The 22956-nt window shown below is 42.1% G+C and overlaps 1 protein-coding gene and 1 pseudogene across 1 annotated transcript in view; both read right to left on the bottom strand.

Annotated features, from left to right (window-relative positions):
* LOC124606886 (aminopeptidase N-like) overlaps nt 1-22956 on the bottom strand; it is a 160568-nt gene that overhangs the window by 87062 nt on the left and 50550 nt on the right. Inside the window, exons 6-10 of the mRNA XM_047138983.1 lie at nt 21684-21995; nt 19909-20092; nt 6806-6938; nt 6219-6300; nt 801-981 (exon numbers count right to left, since the gene is read on the bottom strand). Of these exons, the coding sequence (XP_046994939.1) occupies nt 801-981; nt 6219-6300; nt 6806-6938; nt 19909-20092; nt 21684-21995 (892 nt within the window). The remainder of the gene's footprint in view (nt 1-800; nt 982-6218; nt 6301-6805; nt 6939-19908; nt 20093-21683; nt 21996-22956) is intronic.
* LOC124607640 lies at nt 2661-2778 on the bottom strand (annotated as a pseudogene).

Genomic DNA, 22956 nt, shown 5'->3' with positions numbered 1-22956 from the left:
AGCAGGAGATCCAGGGTTCGAGTCCCGGTCGGGGCACATATTTTCAACATGTCCCCAATGAAGTGTATCAACGCCTGCTTGCAGGTAGGGTGTCTATTTAATTATCATTTCATTTCTAGCAAAGCTGCATGGTCATCCACGGTAACTGTTCTTTCGGGAACAGATACTACCGTCATATATATAGTTAATAAATATTAAGTAGCCATTCAACACTTCTATCCTATTTGTCACTCATGCAACCAATCCCACATAAATGGTAGCAGAGTGTGGTTACAATACATGCACCTCTGCACTATGGGCGCAGCTTGACTCCACACTCTTTTGGGTTTGGTCAGAACCACTTAATTTTCTTTACAATATTGTCATTTGTCATAAACAGAAATAAAAGGGAATGTGTCTGTCTGCATTTGTGTGTGTGTGTGTGTGTGTGTGTGTGTGTGTGTGTGTATTTATATTTTGTTAATTGTGCAAAAAAACTGTTCTGGAGTTGAAAGGATACTTTACTATGGCAGAGAAAAAACGAGGGCGAGAACGAAATGCTTGTGGCTTCCATCTTGAGGGCGCCAAGTGGTAATTCCATTTATGCTCCTACACTGTATATAAATCTATAAGACAGTTTATAGATTAGATTGACTTTCTCTACATGGAAGAGGGGGCATGAAGCGCGCGCGCACACACACACACACACACACACACACACACACACACACACACAGTCACACACACTCACACAGACAGAACGATGCAACTTATGAGGCCATCGCTGAGAAGTTTAATTAATGGTCTGAACCGTTGCCCACCTGTGTGATGACTGCAGAGCCGTCCACATAGTTCCTGGTGACGGTGAGAAATGGAAATCCGGCCTGCCGCGCCCAGGGCAGCATCACTGATGACACACTCGCGTTGGGACGCAGAGACGACGCAGGCGCCACCGCGTCCATTGCCGCGAACAGGATGTCATCCGTCGCGTTGCTGAACTGGCTGTACATGGATTGCAGCATTCATGAAATTGCCAACAAACAAGTTGTATGGCACACATACAGGCACACATTTCTGAAAGTGAATTGTACTGATCCCGTGTTATTCTAAAACAATTCTAAATGTGGGGATGTGGCTTTCTTTCCTTTTCCAGTTGACACATGGAAGTTGTTTTGTCCCGATACTTATACTGCACACAGGAAAATGGAGATTAGAGCTTAAAGTCTAGTCCACGACGAGATCATTACGGGTGTACCATGTATTTGATCAAAAGTATTCGGTCACCTCTATGTTATGCGAAATTTGCCATTAGAAGTCACGAGAGACAGACCCGCCTGTGTGAACCGAGGCAGTATTGCATGTCAGCAGGGAAGCAGTAGCAGAAGAATGGTCCGCTAAGGAGAGCTTAGTGTCTTCGGACGTGGACTAGTCACAGAATATCACCAGTGTAACAAATCCATCAACGGCCTTTCAGCTCTTCTAAAAATGTCGTCGTTGACTGCTGTGATTGTGAAGTGGTAACGCGAATGAACGACAGCTAAAACAAGACTAGGTAGATCTCATGTACTGACGGACTAGGTGGCTGTAAAAAAATCGCATGAAATCAGCGGAAGGAATCAATCGTGAGCTCCAAAGTGGTACCAGCAGTCCAGATAGCACAATGACTGTGCGTAGGGAATTAAAAATGAGTAGGGTACAATGATCGAGCAACTGCTCATCAGCCACGCCTTTCTGTAGACAGTGCTAAGCGCCACTCAAGATGGCGTAAAGAGTTGTAAGTAGGCTGTTTATGTTTTCTTATTGGCAACGTTACGTAGCGCTCTGTATGAAAATCACTGGCTGTGCTGTGTGCAGTCTGTGGCTAGTTTGCATTGTTGTCTGCCATTGTAGTGTTGGGCAGCTGGATGTGAACAGCGCGTAGCGTTGCGCAGTTGGAGGTGAGCCGCCAGCAGTGGTGGATGTGGGGAGAGAGATGGCGGAGTTTTGAAATTTGTAAGACTGGTTGTCATGAACTGCTATATATATTATGACTTTTGAACACTAGTAAGGTAGATACGTTGTTTGTTCTCTATGAAAATCTTTCATTTGCTAACTATGCATATCAGTAGTTAGTGCCTTCGGTAGTTCGAATCTTTTATTTAGCTGGCAGTAGTGGCGCTCGCTGTATTGCTGTAGCTTGAGTAACGAAGATTTTTGTGAGGTAAGTGATTTGTGAAAGGTATAGGTTAATGTTAGTCAGGGCCATTCTTTTGTAGGGATTTTTGAAAGTCAGACTGCGTTGCACTAAAAATATTGTGTGTCAGTTTAAAAACAGTCATGTATAAGTGTTCAAAGGGGACGTTTCAGAGTGCCGCCACCAGACAGTGAATGACCGGAAACTAGTGAACTAAACGTGTTTATTTACGCCACTAAAATATTTATTTAGCCGTTGGAAGTCAGTAAGTAATGACCATATTTGATTACACATACTCTAACTCCTCCCGATCAGGACATGAAGGCCCAAAGGTACCGACCGGACGCCGTGTCATCCTTACCCACAGGCGTCATTGGATGCGGATATGGAGGGGCATGCGATCATCACACCGCTCTCCCGGCCGTATGTCACTTTACGAGATCGGAGCAGCTACTTCTCAATCGAGTAACTCCTCAGTTTGCATCACAAGGGCGGAGTGTACCCCACTTGCCAACAGCGCCCGGCAGACCGGATGGTGACCCATCCAAGTGCTAGCCCAGCCCGACCGCACTTAACTACGGTGATCTGACGGGAACCGGTGTTACCACTGCGGCAAGGCCGTTGGCCAATCATACTCTAGAAGCTGCGTAACTAACAAAATATTGCACATTGCAGAATTCACTAGTACTAAGAGCTAGGTATTGGAACAAATGTAAATGTGTATGCTTTTGTACAAAGTAAGCAAAAGATTGTACGATACTACATACGAATTGTTATATCATTAGTGATGTGAGAACCATTAGCGCTATGTCAATTCTCATCCACAGAAGGAAAGCGGAAGATTTTTCCTATAGAGAAGACACCTTACTTGTTGTGTCAGCATGAAATTAACATACGTTTTGGTTACTCAAAGATTCGTGCTTTATGCAAATTGGATGAATCACAATTACGCATGGAATATAAGAAGGGAGTTCAATACGTAATGCAATCCTTTTTTTATTTTTGGTAAAGGCAGGTTGCTTTTATTGAGGATTCCCCTACACCATACGATTGCCCACTTTTTTGGCTACAAGAACCTAGCATTCAACTTAATCTCCGTTCAATGCGGCGGCCTTACTGGGAGGGCCTGTATGCTCACATGTTGCCACTATGCTGGTCGACGTTGGAGCCAAGGTCTTGCTGCATCAATAACGTCCCCATCATCCACGTACTGATTCCCGCGGAGTGCGTCCTTCATTGGGTCAAACAGATAGAAGTCGGAAGGGTTTGTAGAGTGGACGAGGAAGAACAGTCCAATGAAGTTTTTTGAGCTCCTCTTGGGTGCTCAGACTTGTGAGATACCTTGCGTTGTCAAGGCGAAGGAGAATTTCGTTTACATTTTTGTGAGGACGAACACGATGAAGTCGTTTCTCCAATTTCCTGAGGAAAGCACGTTACACTTCTCGGTAGATCGTTATACAATGAGAGGCGATATCAAACAGAATAACCCGTTCAGAGTCCCAGAAGACAAAAGCCATCACTTTATCGGCTGATGGCTCGGGTTTGAACATTTTCTTTGGAATGGAGTTGGTATGGCGCCACTCCACGGATTGCCATTTTGTTTAGGGTTCGAAGGTATGAACCTCATCGCCCGTGACGATGCTTGACAAAAAATGTCGCGATCAGCATCGTAACGTGCAAGCAATTCGTACAGATGGTCCTTTATTGTTCTTCTGTTAGGCGGCGAAGAGCCCAGCGGACACACAGTTTTGAGTACCCCAACTGGTGGAGGAGTGTGTCACCACTATCAACAGGGACGTCCAGTAGAGCACTGAAGTGTTTCGTTTGAACCGTCAATCGCCTCGAATGAGAGTGTCTGCACGTTCCAACACTGCAGGAGTGACAGCTGTGTGCCGCCGGCCAGCATGCAGAAGATCGGATAGATTTGGGCGACCTTCTTGCCCAACGACTCGCCGTGCTTCTGTTCACTGCCAGATCTCCGTAGACATTGTACAAGCGCCTATGAATGTCTGCAGTGCCCTGACAATGACAGGTCTCTGTTAGGGACGCAGAAGACTACGTATAGCGCCGCCATCTATCGGAACTTCCCGAAACAGTAGGGGCTGAAAGGGAATATTCGACGATGTCCCACAACAAATTCCGCAATTTTTCAACCGATACTGGGCCAGAAAAATTGTGTTCCATTAGTTACGGGACGACCCTCGTATAATTTAGACACATAGTGTACAGTGTCAACTTGTTCAGAAATGAAGCATAAATTATGTGTCCTACTACAGTTAACCCTTCGGTAGGCGCGCCTGCGGCAGTTAGCCGCAAGGTTTAGTTTTCTGTTAGTATCACAGATAGCATTACAGTTGCGCCCACATCCAGATACGTATTTGTTATTCTCAACAGATTTCACCACTTACTGCATTTGCGCAATTCATGCTTTCTGCAGTTTTGTCGTTATTCATGTTTGAAATGTGTGTTGCGTTTGCGAGTGTTTGCCGCTAAGCGCCTTGTGATTTAAGTATTTTCTATACTTGTGTTTTTCTTTCGCCTCAAGGCAATCTTTCTTTTATATTGCTATTTAATGAATATTCGAATCTAATCGAAGTTCCCATATACAATTTCCATTACTTTTTACGATCTTGGATATTGATTTGATACAATATATTACTTTTATAGAAACATATGTTTCATTAGGTCTCATAAAAGTGTGGAAATGGAGAAAAGTAGGTATTTAACAGGCACCGTCTAATTGTACGTCCTGAAGATTGTGAGATGCGGATGGAAGTTGACTAATTTATTCACAATCATAAACAGGAGTAGGATTTTATGAATGCTCCATTTCATAAAGTGTTCCCTTTTTACTTCATTTTCACGTGAATCAGTGCAATTAAGTGACATAATTAAAAGAACCATGAAGGCAATAAAGAATATCGGATTGTTATAAATTACAATGACAATAATAAACGATTGTGAAGGCAACAAATAAATAAAAGATTATTTCTATAGAGCCATATAATGTTATGTTATGTCTCCTCCTATAAAATGTAACTGGCGATTGTATAAAGATTATTTTTCCTTGGGTTAAAAGTGTAATACTAATTGCGGTGTAAAAGCTGTAACGCGCCCACTCAAGGAAGTATGAAGGGCGCGCCCACCGAAGGGTTAAATTTCAAGTATCATATGTAAATCAAACAATATGAAGCTTGTGAGTTGGATCCATAAGGACCTATGTCGAGGGAAACGGGTGGAAATTGCAATACAAGAATGTGGGGTGAGCAACTGGATGAGACGCGTTAGTTGGAGGGAGCGGTGTTAGTTTGAGCGGCAGTTTAGCTACATTGCTTACGGATTTGTCGCGAGGAGTGCTACATTAAGGATTTGAACTTTCGGAAGGACTTGGTATTTGGCGCGTGATGAGCAGGCAGGTCGTGATACTTCAACTTTTTAACGTTGCTAGGCTCCATATTCTTAAAGTTGATGGGACTTAGAGTAATTAACTGGTGCCTCAATTTCTTCGATGCGACACGGTAAAATTTAAATTTAATGAGTCAGTTAAGCCCGACTGGTCTTACGATTCATCACACTCAGCAAGCGTGTCTGAGAATTAATTCTCACACTTGTCGACTACCATAATTTTAAATCAGCCCTACATCATTATAATTTAGGAATATTTGCAGGTGTTGTCAATGAACATTTTTTTTTCAGGAACAGAATGCGACGGTGCACGGAAATCCCTTCGACACAGTTGATCCACAAACATTAGTCATCCATACATTGAGTCTCACTGCCGGAGTATATTAATAAATATTATTATATTTTTAAAAAGTTAGGGAGAACCATGATTCACTCAGTTATTGTCGTTCTTTGATATAACCATCTGTTTTGACTCTGCTGCTATTTCTTAAGGCGTCCTTCATTAACAGAAAAAATTTTGCTATGAAGTAGTCATCAGAATCAAATTAATGTGTATTTCATTACAGAACTTGTTTCAAATGGAAGTCGTAATTTCTCGTGGTTTTCAAGTGCTCTGTACCTATATGCGATATGCTTGTGTATGATGCCATTGAGTACGTACTTTTCCACTAGATAATTGTGGAGACCCTCGTAGAACGCCTCGCTGCCGATAAATTGCTGCATCATCCGGATGATGGAACCACCTTTTACAAACAGAAGATTTACACGTTCTGGTTACGAGAAAATGCATAACCGGGCCAGTAATAAGTTTATGCGTCTTATTTAATGGCGCTAATAGAAGTTTGAAAATGGTGGCAGAAGTAGTACATGTAGATAAAAATGTCAGTATAGCACAATATTATGGGTGCACTTCTTAGAAGAAAGAAGCGGCCAAATAGAAACAAAACTACGTAAAGGACAACGACCATGAAGAAAATATGAATTTGCGATTAACTTGGTACTAGTTATTATGCAACTGGTATCTTCAATAAACATAATAAATCACATTTAGAAGTTATTATGAAATAAGGTAATGTCCTTTGTCAGTAACAGAAAACCTCTTTAGATGTCTTGGAGATGATACTGTCATTTTGAAATGCAGCTAGAGTGCGGAACTAGTGCGACCAAAAATTATGGAAGAGGTGGGGAGTGTTCTTATGGATATAAACTGTGAGGTATTACTAAGGTGACAAATTTAGTAGCCAAGACCTTTGTAATAGATATTGCTGTCATAGTTTTCACTGGTGAGAGGTGGAGCCTCAGCTATTTCGTCGTAGACCATGCCTGGCCTCAACAATGTTGAGACCACAAACACTTCGTCCAGGCGCCAGGTGGGCTCCACCTGAAAAGAGAACGGAGTGGCGCAAGTAAAGCTAGAACAAGGACAACGTTGATGACATATTTAGGTCCCAACTGTACATTTGCAAACATCCTAGTTTAGAGTCAGTGTGAAGAGTTGATTAACGACTGAGTAAATGTAGTACGTAAAAGAAGTCATAAATTATCGGATAATTATTTTCTAGACAAGCCAAGTCCTTAAAAGACGCTAGCAAACAGCAGAGCAGAAAACTGCAGACTCCTTGATATTTTAGACACTTCATTTTTTACTTTTAATAAACTTGGCATGTTGCTGGGTATCCTAGATCCTTTAACTACGAATCTACAACTTTTCTGTTGGCATAATTTGATGTGGTAATAACATGTCACAAGTTTTAACGAAGTGACATTTCTCAAACACTTAAGAAGAAATCTTGGCGGGGATCAGAAAAACACTTGTATTTTACTTCTGGTGCACTACTGTCCTTGTATAAATTCGTATACTTGTATACACCGGGTAGTGGTATATGTTTCCGAAACTTAGAAGTAAAACAAACTGAAATTTTATTTAATTGCTAAAATAATCGACGGCAGCATTTACATGTACAATTTTAAATTCCCGACGAGGTTGGCAGTTCAGACGAGAACAACATCAGAAGTCTGAAGTATGGAGCGTGGCATAGAAGGGTCTTACTTCTTGTGGTCTGGAAAGGTGTGAATACTGGAGCAAAGCCTAGACCACTGTGTGGTGACCATTACAGACAACAGGTAGTAGAATAAAAGTGACCCATGGCTTGAAACTTAGATTTCTGAAGCACAACTCAATTCCGTTCCAATAAACATTGGTATCCCAAGGATCACGTGGATCCCAAAATTAGCGGCGACTAATCATAATAAATCCCCTCTACTGTTTGGGACTCGATTCGTGTTACTAAAACCAAACAGCAACTCAGGGCAGAGATATGCTGCTCGCGGTTCCTTAAGCCACGTCAAATGGTGTTTTAGCACAGAAGAGGGTGAAACTATAAAGGTAGACTTGGGAGTTCTATATCTGTCATAAATAAGGCACAGTGCATCTCAGCGTTATAAGATTCAAGTAAGAACATGTTCACTGGCTTAGTGTTTTTTTCCTTGTTGAAACAACAGAAACAAGAGATGGAACTTCGACCAAGGAAGTTGGCAATCATATTACTACAAATAAGAAACGATGGATTTTAGTGAGGTATTGCTAAAGACACCGTCTCAGATCATGGTATCCAAGCCTTTTGGGAAGTACCTTTCGCAATAAAAAAGAACATGAAACAACAGTAGATGCTATCACATGCACATGATGACGAATACACCAACGGAAGAGGAGTTGCCAGCCATTATGTTCAAGCTGTTGGCAATACGGCAGAGTGGTTAACGTATGTTAATGTAAGCTGATTTGTGTCGGCACACTTCCTAGCAATTTGCGTCACAGGATAATGATTCGTGAGTGTTCGTATAAACTAGCCTGGATCGATGTCAACATGGATCACTTTAATTCTAGTCTCGCTGTCTCATAACAAAGGTGGATATTTTGGGGGGTGAGGGCTGGAGCCCCATTCTGCCCCCTCCTCCTTCATGGGCCGCCCTGATAAAAGCTAGTTGGGACAGCATTGCAAACATGAAGCTATCACTATAAGAGAGATTCTGTAACAAAAGACGAAGATAGGTAAATATGTAATTTCCAAAATAGGTCTAACTTTTTTTTTTGGTATGTAGGTAGAAGTAGATGCAGGTAGAAGAAAGCTTGGATGTAATGTAATAAAATTTTGATCGTTGTACTCTATAGTGCGGGCTTTCAAATAAAAAAAAAAAAGATGTACTGTGGTGGCCCCCAACTACGTACCCTCAGGCTCAGAGCTGAAATATTAAAAGTTTTGGCTGGTTTCATTGTCTCGGGGCTTGGATACATAGTTGCCGCATTACAAGGCAAGTACTGATGAGTCTACAGTATACAATATGAATATACACAGGAATCGAATGGTCATAGGTTTTTATCACTCGGCAATTGCGAATGTAACGAAGAAATTTATAAATGAAAGATTGCAATTAAATGAAATCTGGAGGTACTATCTTAACGACTTTAAATGATGAGTACGATAGTAGAAGAAATTTTGAGAATGTGGTATGTTACTGCAAACACTTATTGGTGGCGATGGTCCAGCAATTAAATAAAATATAAGTTGAATAACAGGGAAACAACAGATTCCTACTGCACGTAATTAGTTATGAACAACAACATAGCTCGCTTTATATTCACTTCTTAGAGCACACTACGTCTTCACTGTAGAAGCCACGTAAATCTCACAAGTGCACAAGCCGGCACTCTGAAGTATTTCTATCTGCCGCGACCATGGGCAGACCGCTCCACACTCTCCAAGTCTCTGCGGCGACAGTGCATCCGTCGCGCCGTCGCGTCTAGCTCTCGTGCCACACTGTTCCGCACTCGCAGGTCCTCTCTCGAAACGATGCTCTTCTCCCACTTCCATTCACGAGCGTCGTGACTGATTAGAGTGCTCCCTCCATGTGTCCAAGCCAACGCATACTCACAAACGTATTGAAACACATACGAAATACTGGATTTACATTTAAAAAACTTGAAATTAAGTAAATATTCCTATGGCTGGACCATAAACACGCTCTAACACACATTAGTAAGTACCGGGTGATCAAAAAGTCAGTATAAATTTGAAAACTGAATAAATCACGGAATAATGTAGATAGAGAGGTAAAAATTGACACACAAGCTTGGAATGAGATGGGGTTTTATGCAGGATGGTGCTCCACCCCGTATTGCTAGGCGCGTGAAAGATCTCTTGCGCGTGTCGTTTGGTGATGATCGTGTGCTTAGCCGCCACTTTCGTCATGCTTGGCCTCCCAGGTCTCCAGACCTCAGTCCGTGCGATTATTGGCTTTGGGGTTACCTGAAGTCGTAAGTGTATCGTGATCGACCGACATCTCTAGGGATGCTGAAAGACAACATCCGACGCCAATGCCTCAACATAACTCCGGACATGCTTTACAGTACTGTTCACATTATTCCTTGACTACAGCTATTGTTGAGGAATGATGGTGGACATATTGAGCATTTCATGTCTTACTTTGTTATGCTAATAATTGCTACTCTGGTCAGATGAAGCGCCATCTGTCGGACATTTTTTGAGCTTTTGTATTTTTTTGGTTCTAATAAAATCCCATGTAATTCCAAGCATGTGTGTCAATTTGTACCTCTCTATCTACATTATTCCATGATTTATTCAGTTTTCAAATTTATACTGACTTTTCGATCATCCGGTACATAAACATATTAACCGTCTCTGTGCTTTCTAAAACACAGTAAATAATTGACCAATTTCTTCATGAATAGCGTATATCAGATATAAACAAAGACATTGATGAATAAATATATTTATAAGCATACTGCTTCCGTCTTTTAGTGTAACTGTGGAATACTTATGACCTGATGCGATCGATAGTAATCTGCCACTTTGACCTCCAATAACTCATGTACTATTCAAGCTACATGCCTGTAATTCATACCAAATTAGGTTTACACTAATAGCCTTCTAAAGGCACATCAATTGCCGAAATTGGATGAGCCGTTTAGATTTTGAAAATTCGTTGCTGGGTGTTACTTGTATGATTTACAGTCAGATACTAAACTTGAAACTAATAAAGATATTGAAAATCTGATTACACCATCAGAATCGTCATGCAAATAATGGTAATATACATGTTTCTTTTTGAGGTATCATGATTCATCTGGCTACTATTAATTTCTATATGAATTGTGAAATGTCTGCTATGATGGTTTCACAATGTCCGCCATCTTTGGCACTCTAGGCATACAAGTCTCTTTCATCGACACTGCGTCACAATGGAATTCCCAGGTACGCGCTCGGTCTGGACCCCTCTTGCTTCGGCCAACGTCTGGTACGACGTGGTCGGCCTGCCGAGCAGCCCACGCCCGCCGAGTGGCCGGTGCTGCCACGCCGACTCCAAACTTAGAATATTTTCAGGGCGCCACAACTCGCCTGTTACCTCACAAGAGTTAACTTTCGTGTCTGGTGACAGCTATGTGTTTCACTTGATCTCGACCCCCAGATCTTTGAAATGCGCTCATAATGAACTACCAGCTGAGCATCAAACTGTAACCCGTTTCTCCTACTTTTCAATGCACCACAGAGGTGCATATCATGCAGGATTAAAGTGCCTGGAAGATACAGAATGGTAGAAAGTGCTTAAACCACAGCCTAAAGATTGCTTTGAGACGTAATATTTAAATCAAATGTATCTACCCTACAATGGCAGGAAAGAACGTAGTCATTACAGTTACGAGACATTAGAGATCAGAGCACAGCATATTCGGCCTGCCTTTGCTGTCAACATTCCTCTGGCCAATGTCGTGGTGAATTACCGTCATCCTGATTCTAATAGTACACCCGTTGTGAACAGAAGCCATTTTCTCGAAGACACTGCGGGCAGTTTGGACATGTTTTTTGTCCTGTGGTTACGTGTGATATTCGTTACATTGGAGCTGAATTTTGTCTCACGTAACTAAGGGATATTGGCAACAAATGTTAGTCATTTCTAAATCTAGTTGGTAATGGAGGACTAGCAGTCTTCTCTGAATACGTCTCATTATAACGTGAAATAGCATCGTCATACCGTTCACTTTGCACGACATTTTGTACTAATTAAGCGAAAGTTAGTATCAAACACTTATCCATTATCCTACTGTTAACCTGTAACCCAAAGCGCAACGGTAACAATATTCTGTAAGATGTGTCAGGATGTCTCAACTGATCATCCAATGTTTCTGAGCAGTATTTTTAATGAAGCTTTGTTTCATACCCAATTCGTATAAATAACGTAATTACTAGACTTAGAAAGCCATTTTAATGTTTAATTTGAACTACACTGCTTGCGAAAACAACCTGAAGCACCCAAAAGACATTACCGGATGTCAGTGCACCTTCGTACGTGTATAAACCATCGCAAATGCAAATGATTAAGCGTTTCAGTTCCAGTGCTGTTAGAGTTTATTTTTGTTTCCAGTCCTGGTAGGGTGCATACAAGGAGTGAACAGTATCAGATGTTAAATTATCACTATGAAGAACACGGAGTTGTCGTGTAAGCGTGTGAGAGCGTATGAGCATCTTCCAGAGCTTGAAAGGGGCTTCACTATGTGTGTCTTTTTTGACCGGCTTGTTGAATCGTGCAGCACCCAGATTCGTGACGTGTTCGGATGTGACAGCCATGTCTCCGCAATATCCTTTCTTTCAGGAGTGCTAGTTCTGTAAGGTTCGCAGGAGAGCTTTTGTAAAGTTTGGAAGGTAGGAGACAAGGTACTGGCAGAAGTAAAGCTGTGAGGACGGGGTGTGAGTCGTGCTTGGGTAGCTGAGTTGGTAGAGCACTTGCCCGCGAAAGGCAAAGGTCCCGAGTTCGAGTCTCGGTCCGGCACACAGTTTTAATCTGCCAAGAAGTTTCAGAGACCCATTGTTGGACTGTATGGGAACGCGAAATCAAGCATATTTTGTAGTCAAGGTTCTCGTCGACCGCGTCTTGCCGCTAAAAGGGGGGATCGCATTATTGCGCACCAAGCACATCTTAAACCCTTCACATCCGCGCCTGCCAGCCGAGAACAAGTAATGGACTCAATGTGCTGGTATGTGCCATTCCTCACCATTGGTATAGACTAGCAGAAAGAACTATTGTCCCTTGCGTAGGCTCCTGTTAACAACTGCGTCTGGAGTTGCGCCGTGAATGAGGAACACGGAGTGCTGATGAATGGTTTCACATTGCGTTCAGCAATGAATCGCGATTCTGCGCTATTCCAGATGACCGTCGTTGGAGAACATGGCGTCGATCTGGGATGAAGCCCCTTCTTGCAGCGTGCTGGAAAGCACAGCGGTGTTACTCCTGGCGTCATCATGTGGGCCATCGGGTATGATTTAGGGTGACTGGCGGCACAACGGTATGTCACGGACATCCTAATGTGCTCATGTGTTAACTCTCATGCGATGGTGTAGTGGTTTCATTTTTCAGCAGGGCAATGTCTCTATGAACATTTTGCGTCATGCTGAGTTACTTTGGAGGCCAGCAAGATCCCCGGATATGTACCCGAAAGAAAATGTGTGGAACCCAGCTCGGAGGCCAATCCTGTTCCAGTGGTAGCATCCATGTTATCAAGGACGAGGTACAGTAGTTGTGGACCAGCTTGGCTCAGGGGAGGATACAACGGCCTTACGACAGCCCTCTCAACCAAATCGTTGCATCCATCCAGACTAGAGGGTGTGCAGCGTCGTGCGGACAAGTGGGCTCATACTGCCAAATTCTTTGTAAACGTGAGTCGATTTTGTAATCACTGAAATAACATCACATGCCCTTTCAAGTCGTGAAGTTTCATTTCGTTTCCTCCTCGCCTTCTGGAAGATTCACGGTTTTTGTCACGCAACGTATACGAACAGTGGTGATGTATGGTCATATCTAAAGTAATATTTGTTTGCCAAGAGGCTTATAATTTAGCTCATAAATTTAGGATTAGTCTAGGGGTCTGTGATATAGGGGTGCTAGGACATTGTATGTAATATGCCGCCAATGTTGAATTTTGTGACCCTTTGTCTTGGAAACTTTTTAAAATTCCAACTTACAATTTTCCATAATTATTGAATGCACCTTTCTAGATACACTGAACTAGAATTATTGCTAAAATTGTATTATGGGGAATGTGATCCTTTTTTTTAAAACACTCATCTTTTTGACAGAATTTTGTAAATAAATGAACATAAAAACAAAACAACTCAGGATATTTTAATTATTTTAGTTCCATATGTGTTGAATCTCACATTTGACGTGTTGTGAAAATTTCATGTCTCTACCATCAGTACGTTTTTAGAAAACGGGTCATTTATTGCAAAAAATGTAGTTCAGAGATATTGAGGTTTAAAACTTTATTACAAATTCTTATACAGACGTAGATTTCTGCGCCTTTTTTGCACTAGAATTTCCCTGGCCCATAGCCTGTGTCTTCTTCAGTATCACAGCAGCCCAGTGCTTGCCTCCTCCTTTTCGTTCTTGCTTCTTGTGTCATTTGATGAGCAGCTAACTCTGCTTCACGTACACGAAGCTCATCCAGTTCCCGCAGACCTTTAGCTGTTTTCTGTCCAAATCTTACCCCTAACTTCTCCAGAACCTTAAGTCTTTCATAGTTCCCACCATTAAAAGTCATTACAGTATCAGATACTGCTAACTTTAGAGTCACAAGGCCAACAAATACATTTTTAGGCACACGACATCCCACAACATTATTGAAGGACTCATTCACGTTCTGAGTCTTCCCATATAAACACTTCTTTAGCAGCTCAGGATTTGCCAAATTTCTGTAAATAGGTTTCATTGCCTCCATTAGTGCCAAAGGAAGAGAATGTTTATGTGTAAATTCAAGCAGGATGCCAGAAAATTCAGCTTGCCTATATTTACACCAAGTGTTTGGTGGAGCTGGACACAAAGTATGACAAGGCTTTTCAACGGTTGATATTCGACGAAAGAAAGTGCTCCACACAACTCTTTTCATCTTCTCTAAATTGTCACAGTTATCTCTAATGGCCTTTCCGTAATATTCCTGTAATTCATCAATTACTTTGTCCATTAGCTTACTACAAAAATAGCAGATAATCAGAATACTTTCAACGAAAAGTAGTATCAGAAACAAAGAAATGGTTTGTTTATTTTGTATGCCAACTTCTGAGACGTAGCAAGCCGGCGGTTGCGACCGAGCGGTTCTAGGCGCTTCAGTCCGGAACCACGCGGCTACTACGGTCGCAGGTTCGAAGCCTGTTTCGGGCATGGATATGTGTGATGTTCTTAGGTTAGTTACGTTTACGTAGTTCTAATTCTAGAGGACTGATGATCTCAGATGTTAAGTCCCATAGTGCTTAGAGAGCCATTTGACCATTTTTTGAGACGTAGCAGTGGCACAAAACAAAGCAATTCACAGCCTTCTAGACTGTGTGGTTCCCAAGACGTAACTGCTCAACTGTGGCAGTATATTCGTAGCCGCGAAATTTGACAGTCACATGCCAAGATTCAAAATATTATTCGAAGGTCTCACAATTGTCTGATTTTAATGTAATGTATACCAAAATGTTCAGGAAAGTCCATTATGGAATAAAAAACAGAAAACGTGAAATTTCAACGAATTTCACGTGCAATATCCCCTTAATAATCGAAACATCCTCGGTTCTGGGTTGCGAACCCGCCACCGCAAAAACTTTGATTAATAATCAGCATTGGCGGCCGAAGATTTCCGGCATGAGTAGTCACCCTCATTCTGCCAACAGATTTGTCAAAGAGGGTGGAGAAGCGGACAGAGGCTCAAGGGTGGGAAACTGCCCCTAAAGGCGAAAGAATCAGCGATGATCAACGGCATGAAGATGCAGAAGGCAATGGAAACCACTGCATTAAAGACACAATATGCGTATCCATGGGACATATGTCCCGTAATTAAAAAGTGTCATGATTATCTCTCTATTGGCAAAATATTCCGGAATAGTTCCCCATACGGATTGCCAGGAGGGGACTTCCAAGGGGAATGTGACCATGAGAAAAAATTGAATTACCAACGAAAGGATAACGTTGTACGAGTCAGAAGCTTGAACGTGGTAGGGAAACTAGAAAGTCTGAAAAGGGAAATGCAAAGGCTCAATTTAGATGTAAGAGTGGTCAGTGAAGTAATATGGAAAGAACACATGGATTACTGGCCAGATGAGTACAGGATAATTTCAAAGGCGGCAGAAATTGGTATAACGGGAGAAGGATTCGTTATGGTAAGGAAAGTAGGGCAGAGAGTGTCTTACTGTGAACAGTTCAGTGATAGCGTTGTTCTTATCAGAATCGACAGCAAATCAACACCGACAGCCATAGTTCAGGTACACATGCCGCCGTCGCAAGCTGAAGATGAAGAGACAGAGAAAGTATATGAAGATATTGAAAGGGTAATTCAGTACGTAAAGCTAAATAAAAATCTAATAGTCATGGGGGACTTGAATGCAGTTTTAGGGGAAGGAGTAGAAGAAAAGGTTACAGGTCAATATGGGCCTGGGACAAGGAATGGTCCGCAGCTCGTGGTCGTGCGGTAGCGTATTCGCTTCCCGCGCCCGGATTCCCGGGTTCGATTCCCGGCGGGGTCAGGGATTTTCTCTGCCTCGTGATGACTGGGTGTTGTGTGATGTCCATAGGTTAGTTAGGTTTAAGCAGTTCTAAGTTCTAGGGGACTGATGACCATAGATGTTAAGTCCCATAGTGCTCTTGACAAGGAATGAGACAGGAGGAAGACTTATTGAAATCTATAATAAATTTCAGCAAGTAATAGCGAATGGTCTGTTCAAGAAGAATCACAAGGGGAGAAGGTATACTTGGAAAAGACAAAGTGATACGGGAAGATTTCAGTTAGATTACATCATGGTCAGAAGAGATCCCGAAATCAGATACTGGATTGTAAGGCGTACCCTGGAGCAGATACAGACGCATATAACAACGTAATAGTGATGAAAAGTAAGCTGAAGTTTAAGAGCTTAGTCAGAAAGACTCAATACACAAAGAAGTGGGATACGCAAGTACTAAGCAATGACGAGATACGTTTGAAGTTCTCTAACGCTATAGATACAGCAATAAGGAATAGCTCAGTAGGCAGTACAGTTGAAAAGGAATGGATATCTCTAAAAATGTCAATTACAGAAGCTGGAAAGAAGGTAACTGCGAAGAAACCATCGGTAACAGAAGAAATACTTCAGTTGATCGGTGAATGAAGGAAGTACAAAAAGAGAAATACAGAAACACAAGTCGCTGAGGAATGAAATAAGTAGGAAGTGCATGGAAGCTAAGACGAAATGGTTGCAGGAAAAATGTGAAGAAATCGAAAAATAAAAATGATTGTCGGAAGGACTGACCCGGCGTACAGGATGTCAAAACAACCTTCGGTGAAATTAAAAGCAAGGGTGGTAACATTAAGAGTGCAATAGGAATTCTACTGTTAAATGCAGAGGAGAGAGCGGATAGGTGGAAAGAGTACACTGAAGCCCTCTATGAGGGGGAAGATTTGTCTGATGTGACAGAAGAAGAAAGAGAAGTCGATTTAGAAGAGATAGGGGATCCAGTTTTAGAATCAAAATTTAAAAGAACTTTAGAGGACTTAGGATCAATTAAGACAGAAGGGACAGATAACTATCCATTAGAATTTCTAGAATCATTGGGGAAGTGGCAACAAAACGACTATTCACGTTGGTGGGTAGAATGTGTGTCTAGCGACATATTGTCTGTCTTTCGGAAGAAAATATCATCCATGCAATTCCGAAGAGCTGATAAGTGCGATAATTGTCACACAATCAGCTTAACAGCTCATCTATCCAAGTATCTGACATGAATAATATACATAAGAATGGAAAAGAAAATTGAGGATGTTTTAAATAACGATCAATTTGTCTTTAGGAGAGGTAAAGGCACCAGAGAAGCAATTCTGGAATTGACAACGGGCTAAAGAAAAATCAATATTCGGTCATAGGATTTGTCGATCTGGAAGAAGCGTTCGACAATGTGAAATGATGCAAGATGTTCGAAACTGTGAGAAAAGTAGGGGTAAGCTACAGGGAGAGACGGGTAGTATACAATCTGTACAAGAGCCAAGAGGGAATAATAAGAGTGGACGACAGAACGAAGTGCTCGTATTAAGAAGGGTGTAAGACAAGACGAAAGTGATGAGAAGTAGCGAAAATGAGAACAGTGAGAAACTTAACATCAGGATTGATGGTCATTCAGTTAAGGAATTCTGCTACCTAGACAGCAAAATAACACATGAGACGGAGCAAAGAGGACATAAAAAGCAGACTAGCAATTGTAAAAAAGAGCATTCCTGGCCAAGAGGTGTCTACCAGTATCAAACATAGGCCTTAATTTGAGGAAGAAAATTCTGAGAATGTCCAATTTGAGGACAGCATTGTATGGTAGCGAAAAATGGATTGTATGAAAACCGGAACAGAAGAGAATCGAGGCATTTTAGATGTGGAGCTAGAGACGAATGGTGAAAATTAGGTGGACTAATAAGGTAAGGAATGAGGAGATTCTGCCCAGAATCGTAAAGGAAAGGAAGATGTGGAATACACTGACAAGGAAAAGGGACAGGATGATAGGGCATCTGTTAAGACATCAGGGAATGACTTCCATGGTAGTAGAGGAAGCTGTAGAGGCCAGAAACTGTAGAGAAAGACAGCGATTGGAATATATCCAGCAAATAACTGAGATCGTAAGTTTGCAAGTGCTACACTGAGATGAAGAGGCTGGCACAGAAGAGGAAACCAGTCAGACGACTGATGACAAAAAAAAAAAAAAAAAAAAAAAAAAAAAAAAAAAAAAAACTTTAATATTTGGAGGACAGTTTAAATCAGAGTATGAAACTGCTAAATAAAATTTGAAGGCCTATTTACTCGCATAATGTCTCACACACGACGACACCTTGCGAGGTACAAGAACTGGTCAGCTTCGCGTCGAAAATGCGACAGTTTTATGTTTTGTCGTGTTGTGTGGCAATCTCCCGTCAGTACATAGGCTAACTGACACACCGTTTTGGGCAAACCCCAGCTTGCACGCACGTCATGATTTTATAAATTACATTTCCACTGTAACATTTTTTCTTATTTTTATTTTTTCTTCTTATTTATTTTCTTATACTCCTATGTTCTGCAGGCATACTAACTCTGAGCCCTGGAGCCAGTTGTCGTAGCGTTCATAATAAATGAAATAGTGTTGGGTTGGCGTAGTCTGAAAAAAACACGTTATTATCATGGGCAGTGAGTTTCTAATTCCACGAGGAAAACCTTCAGGAGACTGAGCATTTGCTTGAGCATAAACATTTAGCTTACACAGGTGTGCCTACTTGGGGCACAGCGACCGTTGTAAATAATATACAGGTAAGACAACCGCAAGTCACACAGTTTTGTGAGGTATTTGTTTGTTTTACTTGTAGGCCTATATTACAATCAGGACTCTTACTTGTGAAGTTAGAAACCGATAACGAGTCACTTCCATGGGAATTACAGTGTTTCCTGTATACATGAACTGAATAAAACGACTAAAAAGAAACACTTAGCCGACACTAGATGTTTCTGGTGATTTGTCAGCTATCTTGGAAACCGAAACAATGTGTGTATCATTCGTTTCTTCTTATTTAGTTGCAAATGCAAAATAAACACACAGTGTGGAATGTTTCTATCGTTATTCACTTATAACGCAACTGTAATATAACCGTAAACATCAAAAGGAGACGTAGATTTACACCGCTGAATAAAAGAGTACACAAAAAAGATAAGTATATCGATGGAAGCTGTGGATTCGTTAGTTCATGGGATTCTCGTTTACTTAAAAAACGGAATTATTTTTGTAGATTTCAGTGTACTATTGTATTTGTGCATTAGTAAGTTTGTGTGTGTGTGTGTGTGTGTGCGTATTGTACTTACGTTAAAACGTTATTTGTTCTGCGTTAAGTACGTGACAATCTGACCACTATGCATATTACACAATCACCTTTAAGCCCTAAGGAACGATAGGAAAGTCTTATTTCGAAGCATCTTAGCCTAAGAGAAGCCGACACTTGACAACAGTCGTTCCGTCCTGCAAATAAGTTGTTATCTTTCTACGCAATATTACAGTAGGCGGACGGTTTATTAAACGACATTTCTCCACATCATTATCTGAAATGGTTTGATAATCTTACTGCAAGACTTAACTAGTTAGTTCGAAAATGCGCAGTCCTACTTTAATATACTTTGATTTTCTTTCTGCAAAAAATGGCATCAAATTAAGGTACTGTCGTCAAACGAAAATTATTACTTAAATATCTGCTGAAAATATGGACGAATTTTTACAGCGTCCGTTCTTGTAAGCATCTACAAAAATAGCATTATATGCGGACTCACCACTGCAGCGGCGAAGTTCTCGAAGAATGTGGCGAATCCTTCGCTGAGCCATAGCACGGACCACCAGTTGGGGCTGACGAGGTTGCCGAACCACTGGTGCGACACTTCGTGCTGAATGATCGTCACTACTTGCTCCTTGACTGATTCCGACGTATAGTTCTCCAGGGCCAACAGACGTGATTGCCTTCACAAAGAACAGACACATTTGAGAACACACTACCCTGACTTAAAACTGTCTAGGTTCTCTTAATTTCACAGGTAACTGCTACTTTATAGCGTCGAGTGTTTTTATATGGTTAGCGGTTAATGGACCGTCGATTGTGAGATGGAACCGTAACAATAAATCATTTCAACTAGGGAGAGAAGTGTCAGCTAGAACACAGTCCGTCGCTCCAAGTGCTATGGAGCTTAACGTTCGTCGAAAGGCTTGTCGTCGCTTAAAACGCGTACGAATAATATATGGTTACTAATTCTCAGAACTGTCTCTTTGTGATTTTTGAGCATACGCTCAGATGAAGGACGGGGGTGTATTAGAAGGCAGGTGACAGAAAATTATAATTTACACACATACTGGAACATTCTGTAACATTTACAGCTTTTATTAGTAATGTTTGCTAAAGGCTCTCTAAATTAAAGTCTACGTTTGATACCAGCACAACATTTTTTAGCAAGCAGTGATCTCCTCGCCTGTCCAAGCCCTCCGTTTCTGTCCTCCTCGTTTTGTCATACGTTCGTTTGCTTCCATGGTAGCAGAATAACTTTGTCCCGTAGGTGGTCCGCAATTTTGTTGTAGAGTGTGTCTCTAATATTATTTCGTCCTTCCCTCATTAGTTTCGTTTTTCTTCCATTTCCATTTAATTGTTGTCATTAGACTGATCATTGCGTTCAGCAAGTGCTCTAGTTGTTTATCAGTTTCACTGACAGGTATATCATTAGTGAATCTCGTCATTGATACCTTTGCACTCTTATTTTCTTTTATTTCGTCATTAGCTGTTCAATGTAAAGCTGAACTGTAACTGAGAGAGACTGCGTCTTTTCCTTGCACCATATTTAATCTGAGAATTCCATTTATAAGGGTGAAGATTCATAAAACCGCAGGGACGGATTCTTGACTTGAAATGGGGGAAAAAGATCTTATGAACATGTATCTGGAAATGCAGCGTTGCCACGGTAGATGACGGTGACGAACGACAGTTTCTCTGACCATGTGCCATTTGTTTCTTTGTGTTGCAAGCTGTGTTATTGACGTAGCTTACTATAAGCAGGGGAGTGGTCCGGTATTCATATCGGGAACAAGCCGAGATTGTGTCTGTGTGTGGCCAAGCAGATGGAAACAGTGGAGAGGCAGTACGGCTATAACAAAACAAATACTGGCGGCGGACTGTGAGTAACCGGATTTGCAGGACCGGGTTCTACAGCTTGCTGAGACGAAAGCTAATACAAGCTCCAGGCAAGCGGCCCGCCAACATGGTGTAATCCAAAGTACGATTATGTGTATTCTGCACGACAACAGCTACTATCCCTGTCACCTCCAAACCCCTAGAGGCCACTTTGAACATCTCTTGTGCCGTGGATGCGACGCAGCTCAGTACTGTGTTCCGGTACACCATCCATTTCCGGACCAACGTTCATAGAACTTTTTTTCCTCTATTTCCAGTCAGGGATCTGTCGCTGCAGTTTGTCGGTTTTATGAATGTTCACCCCGTATAATTTTGAAATAGTTTGTTAGTCTCACGGAGAAACGTAGCATTCAGGGCAATGATTTGATTAATTACTTGTACGTGATGAGACCCCAGTTTTCCATGGCACCGGGGCCCAATTCCGGCAGCGCGACGTGGTCCAGCTTGCTGAGGTAGCCATGGTTGTACGGCACGTTGACAAGCCCCGCCATCGAGGCGACCGTCCAGGGAGCTACCGAACTGGCGTACTCAGCCTGCGACTCCGTCTCCATGGTCGTCCAGACAGTCGTGTTTTGCTCCAACGGCGAGTGGACGCCCACAAAGTCGGAGATGACCCACGCCAGCAGGAAGGCGCTCATCAGCGGCGTCTCCGCGAAGAACATGGTGCGGCGACCGTCCTCCTCGTCCCTGTGACAGGACAACAAGCTACAGTGCGGCACTTACCATCTCAAGCACCAGCCGCCACCCAGCTGTAACTCGACTCCGCCTTTGAATACTTGCAGCAGGCGGCAACGCAACACTTGGTGCTGAAACACACATCCAAACGCAAGTTTGCTGGTTAGGTAGTAAACGCCGGTAAGATGTTCCGGAAATAAATGTACTGATGAATAGTTTTAATCAATACGTTTTAATCTCACCAACATTAATGACTCCCTGAACACACTGAATGCCACGAGGCCCCCGATGGACACAGCAGAGTCTCACGCCTGACGCCCTGCGACTGCCGACAACTACAAGCTCCATTCTAATAGGCGCCCGAAGAAATTATTCAGAGAGGGGGAAGTATTCTAAAGTTGCTACTCTTTACATAACTGGTACAATTAGTCTGAAAACGTAAAGGGTTCCAAGAACTAAATTTCAAAGGAATTACATAAAAGGCTATCGTATAAAGCAACGATTAATACACTACTGGCCATTAAAATTGCTACACCAAGAAGAAATGTAGATGCTAAACGGGTATTCATTAGACAAATATATTTTACTAGAACTGACATGGGATTACATTTTCACGCAGTTTGGGTGCATAGATCCTGAGAAATCAGTACCCAGAACAACAACCTCTCGCCGTAGTAACGGCCTTGATACGCCTGGGCATTGAGTCAAACAGAGCTTGGATGGTGTGTACAGGTACAGCTGCCCATGCAGCTTCAACACGATACCACAGTTGATCAAGAGTAGTGACTGGCGTATTGTGACGAGCCAGTTGCTCGGCCACCATTGACCAGAAGTCTTCAATTGGTAGAGATTTGGAGAATGTGCTGGCCAGGGCAGCAGACGAACATTTTCTGTATCCAGAGAGGCCCGTACAGGACCTGCAACATGCGGTCGTGCATTATCCTGCTGAAATGTATGGTTTCGCAGGGATCGA

Source organism: Schistocerca americana, chromosome 3 (assembly GCF_021461395.2).
Source record: "Schistocerca americana isolate TAMUIC-IGC-003095 chromosome 3, iqSchAmer2.1, whole genome shotgun sequence".
NCBI lineage: Eukaryota > Metazoa > Arthropoda > Insecta > Orthoptera > Acrididae > Schistocerca > Schistocerca americana.
This window is presented reverse-complemented; position numbering and strand designations above follow the sequence as displayed.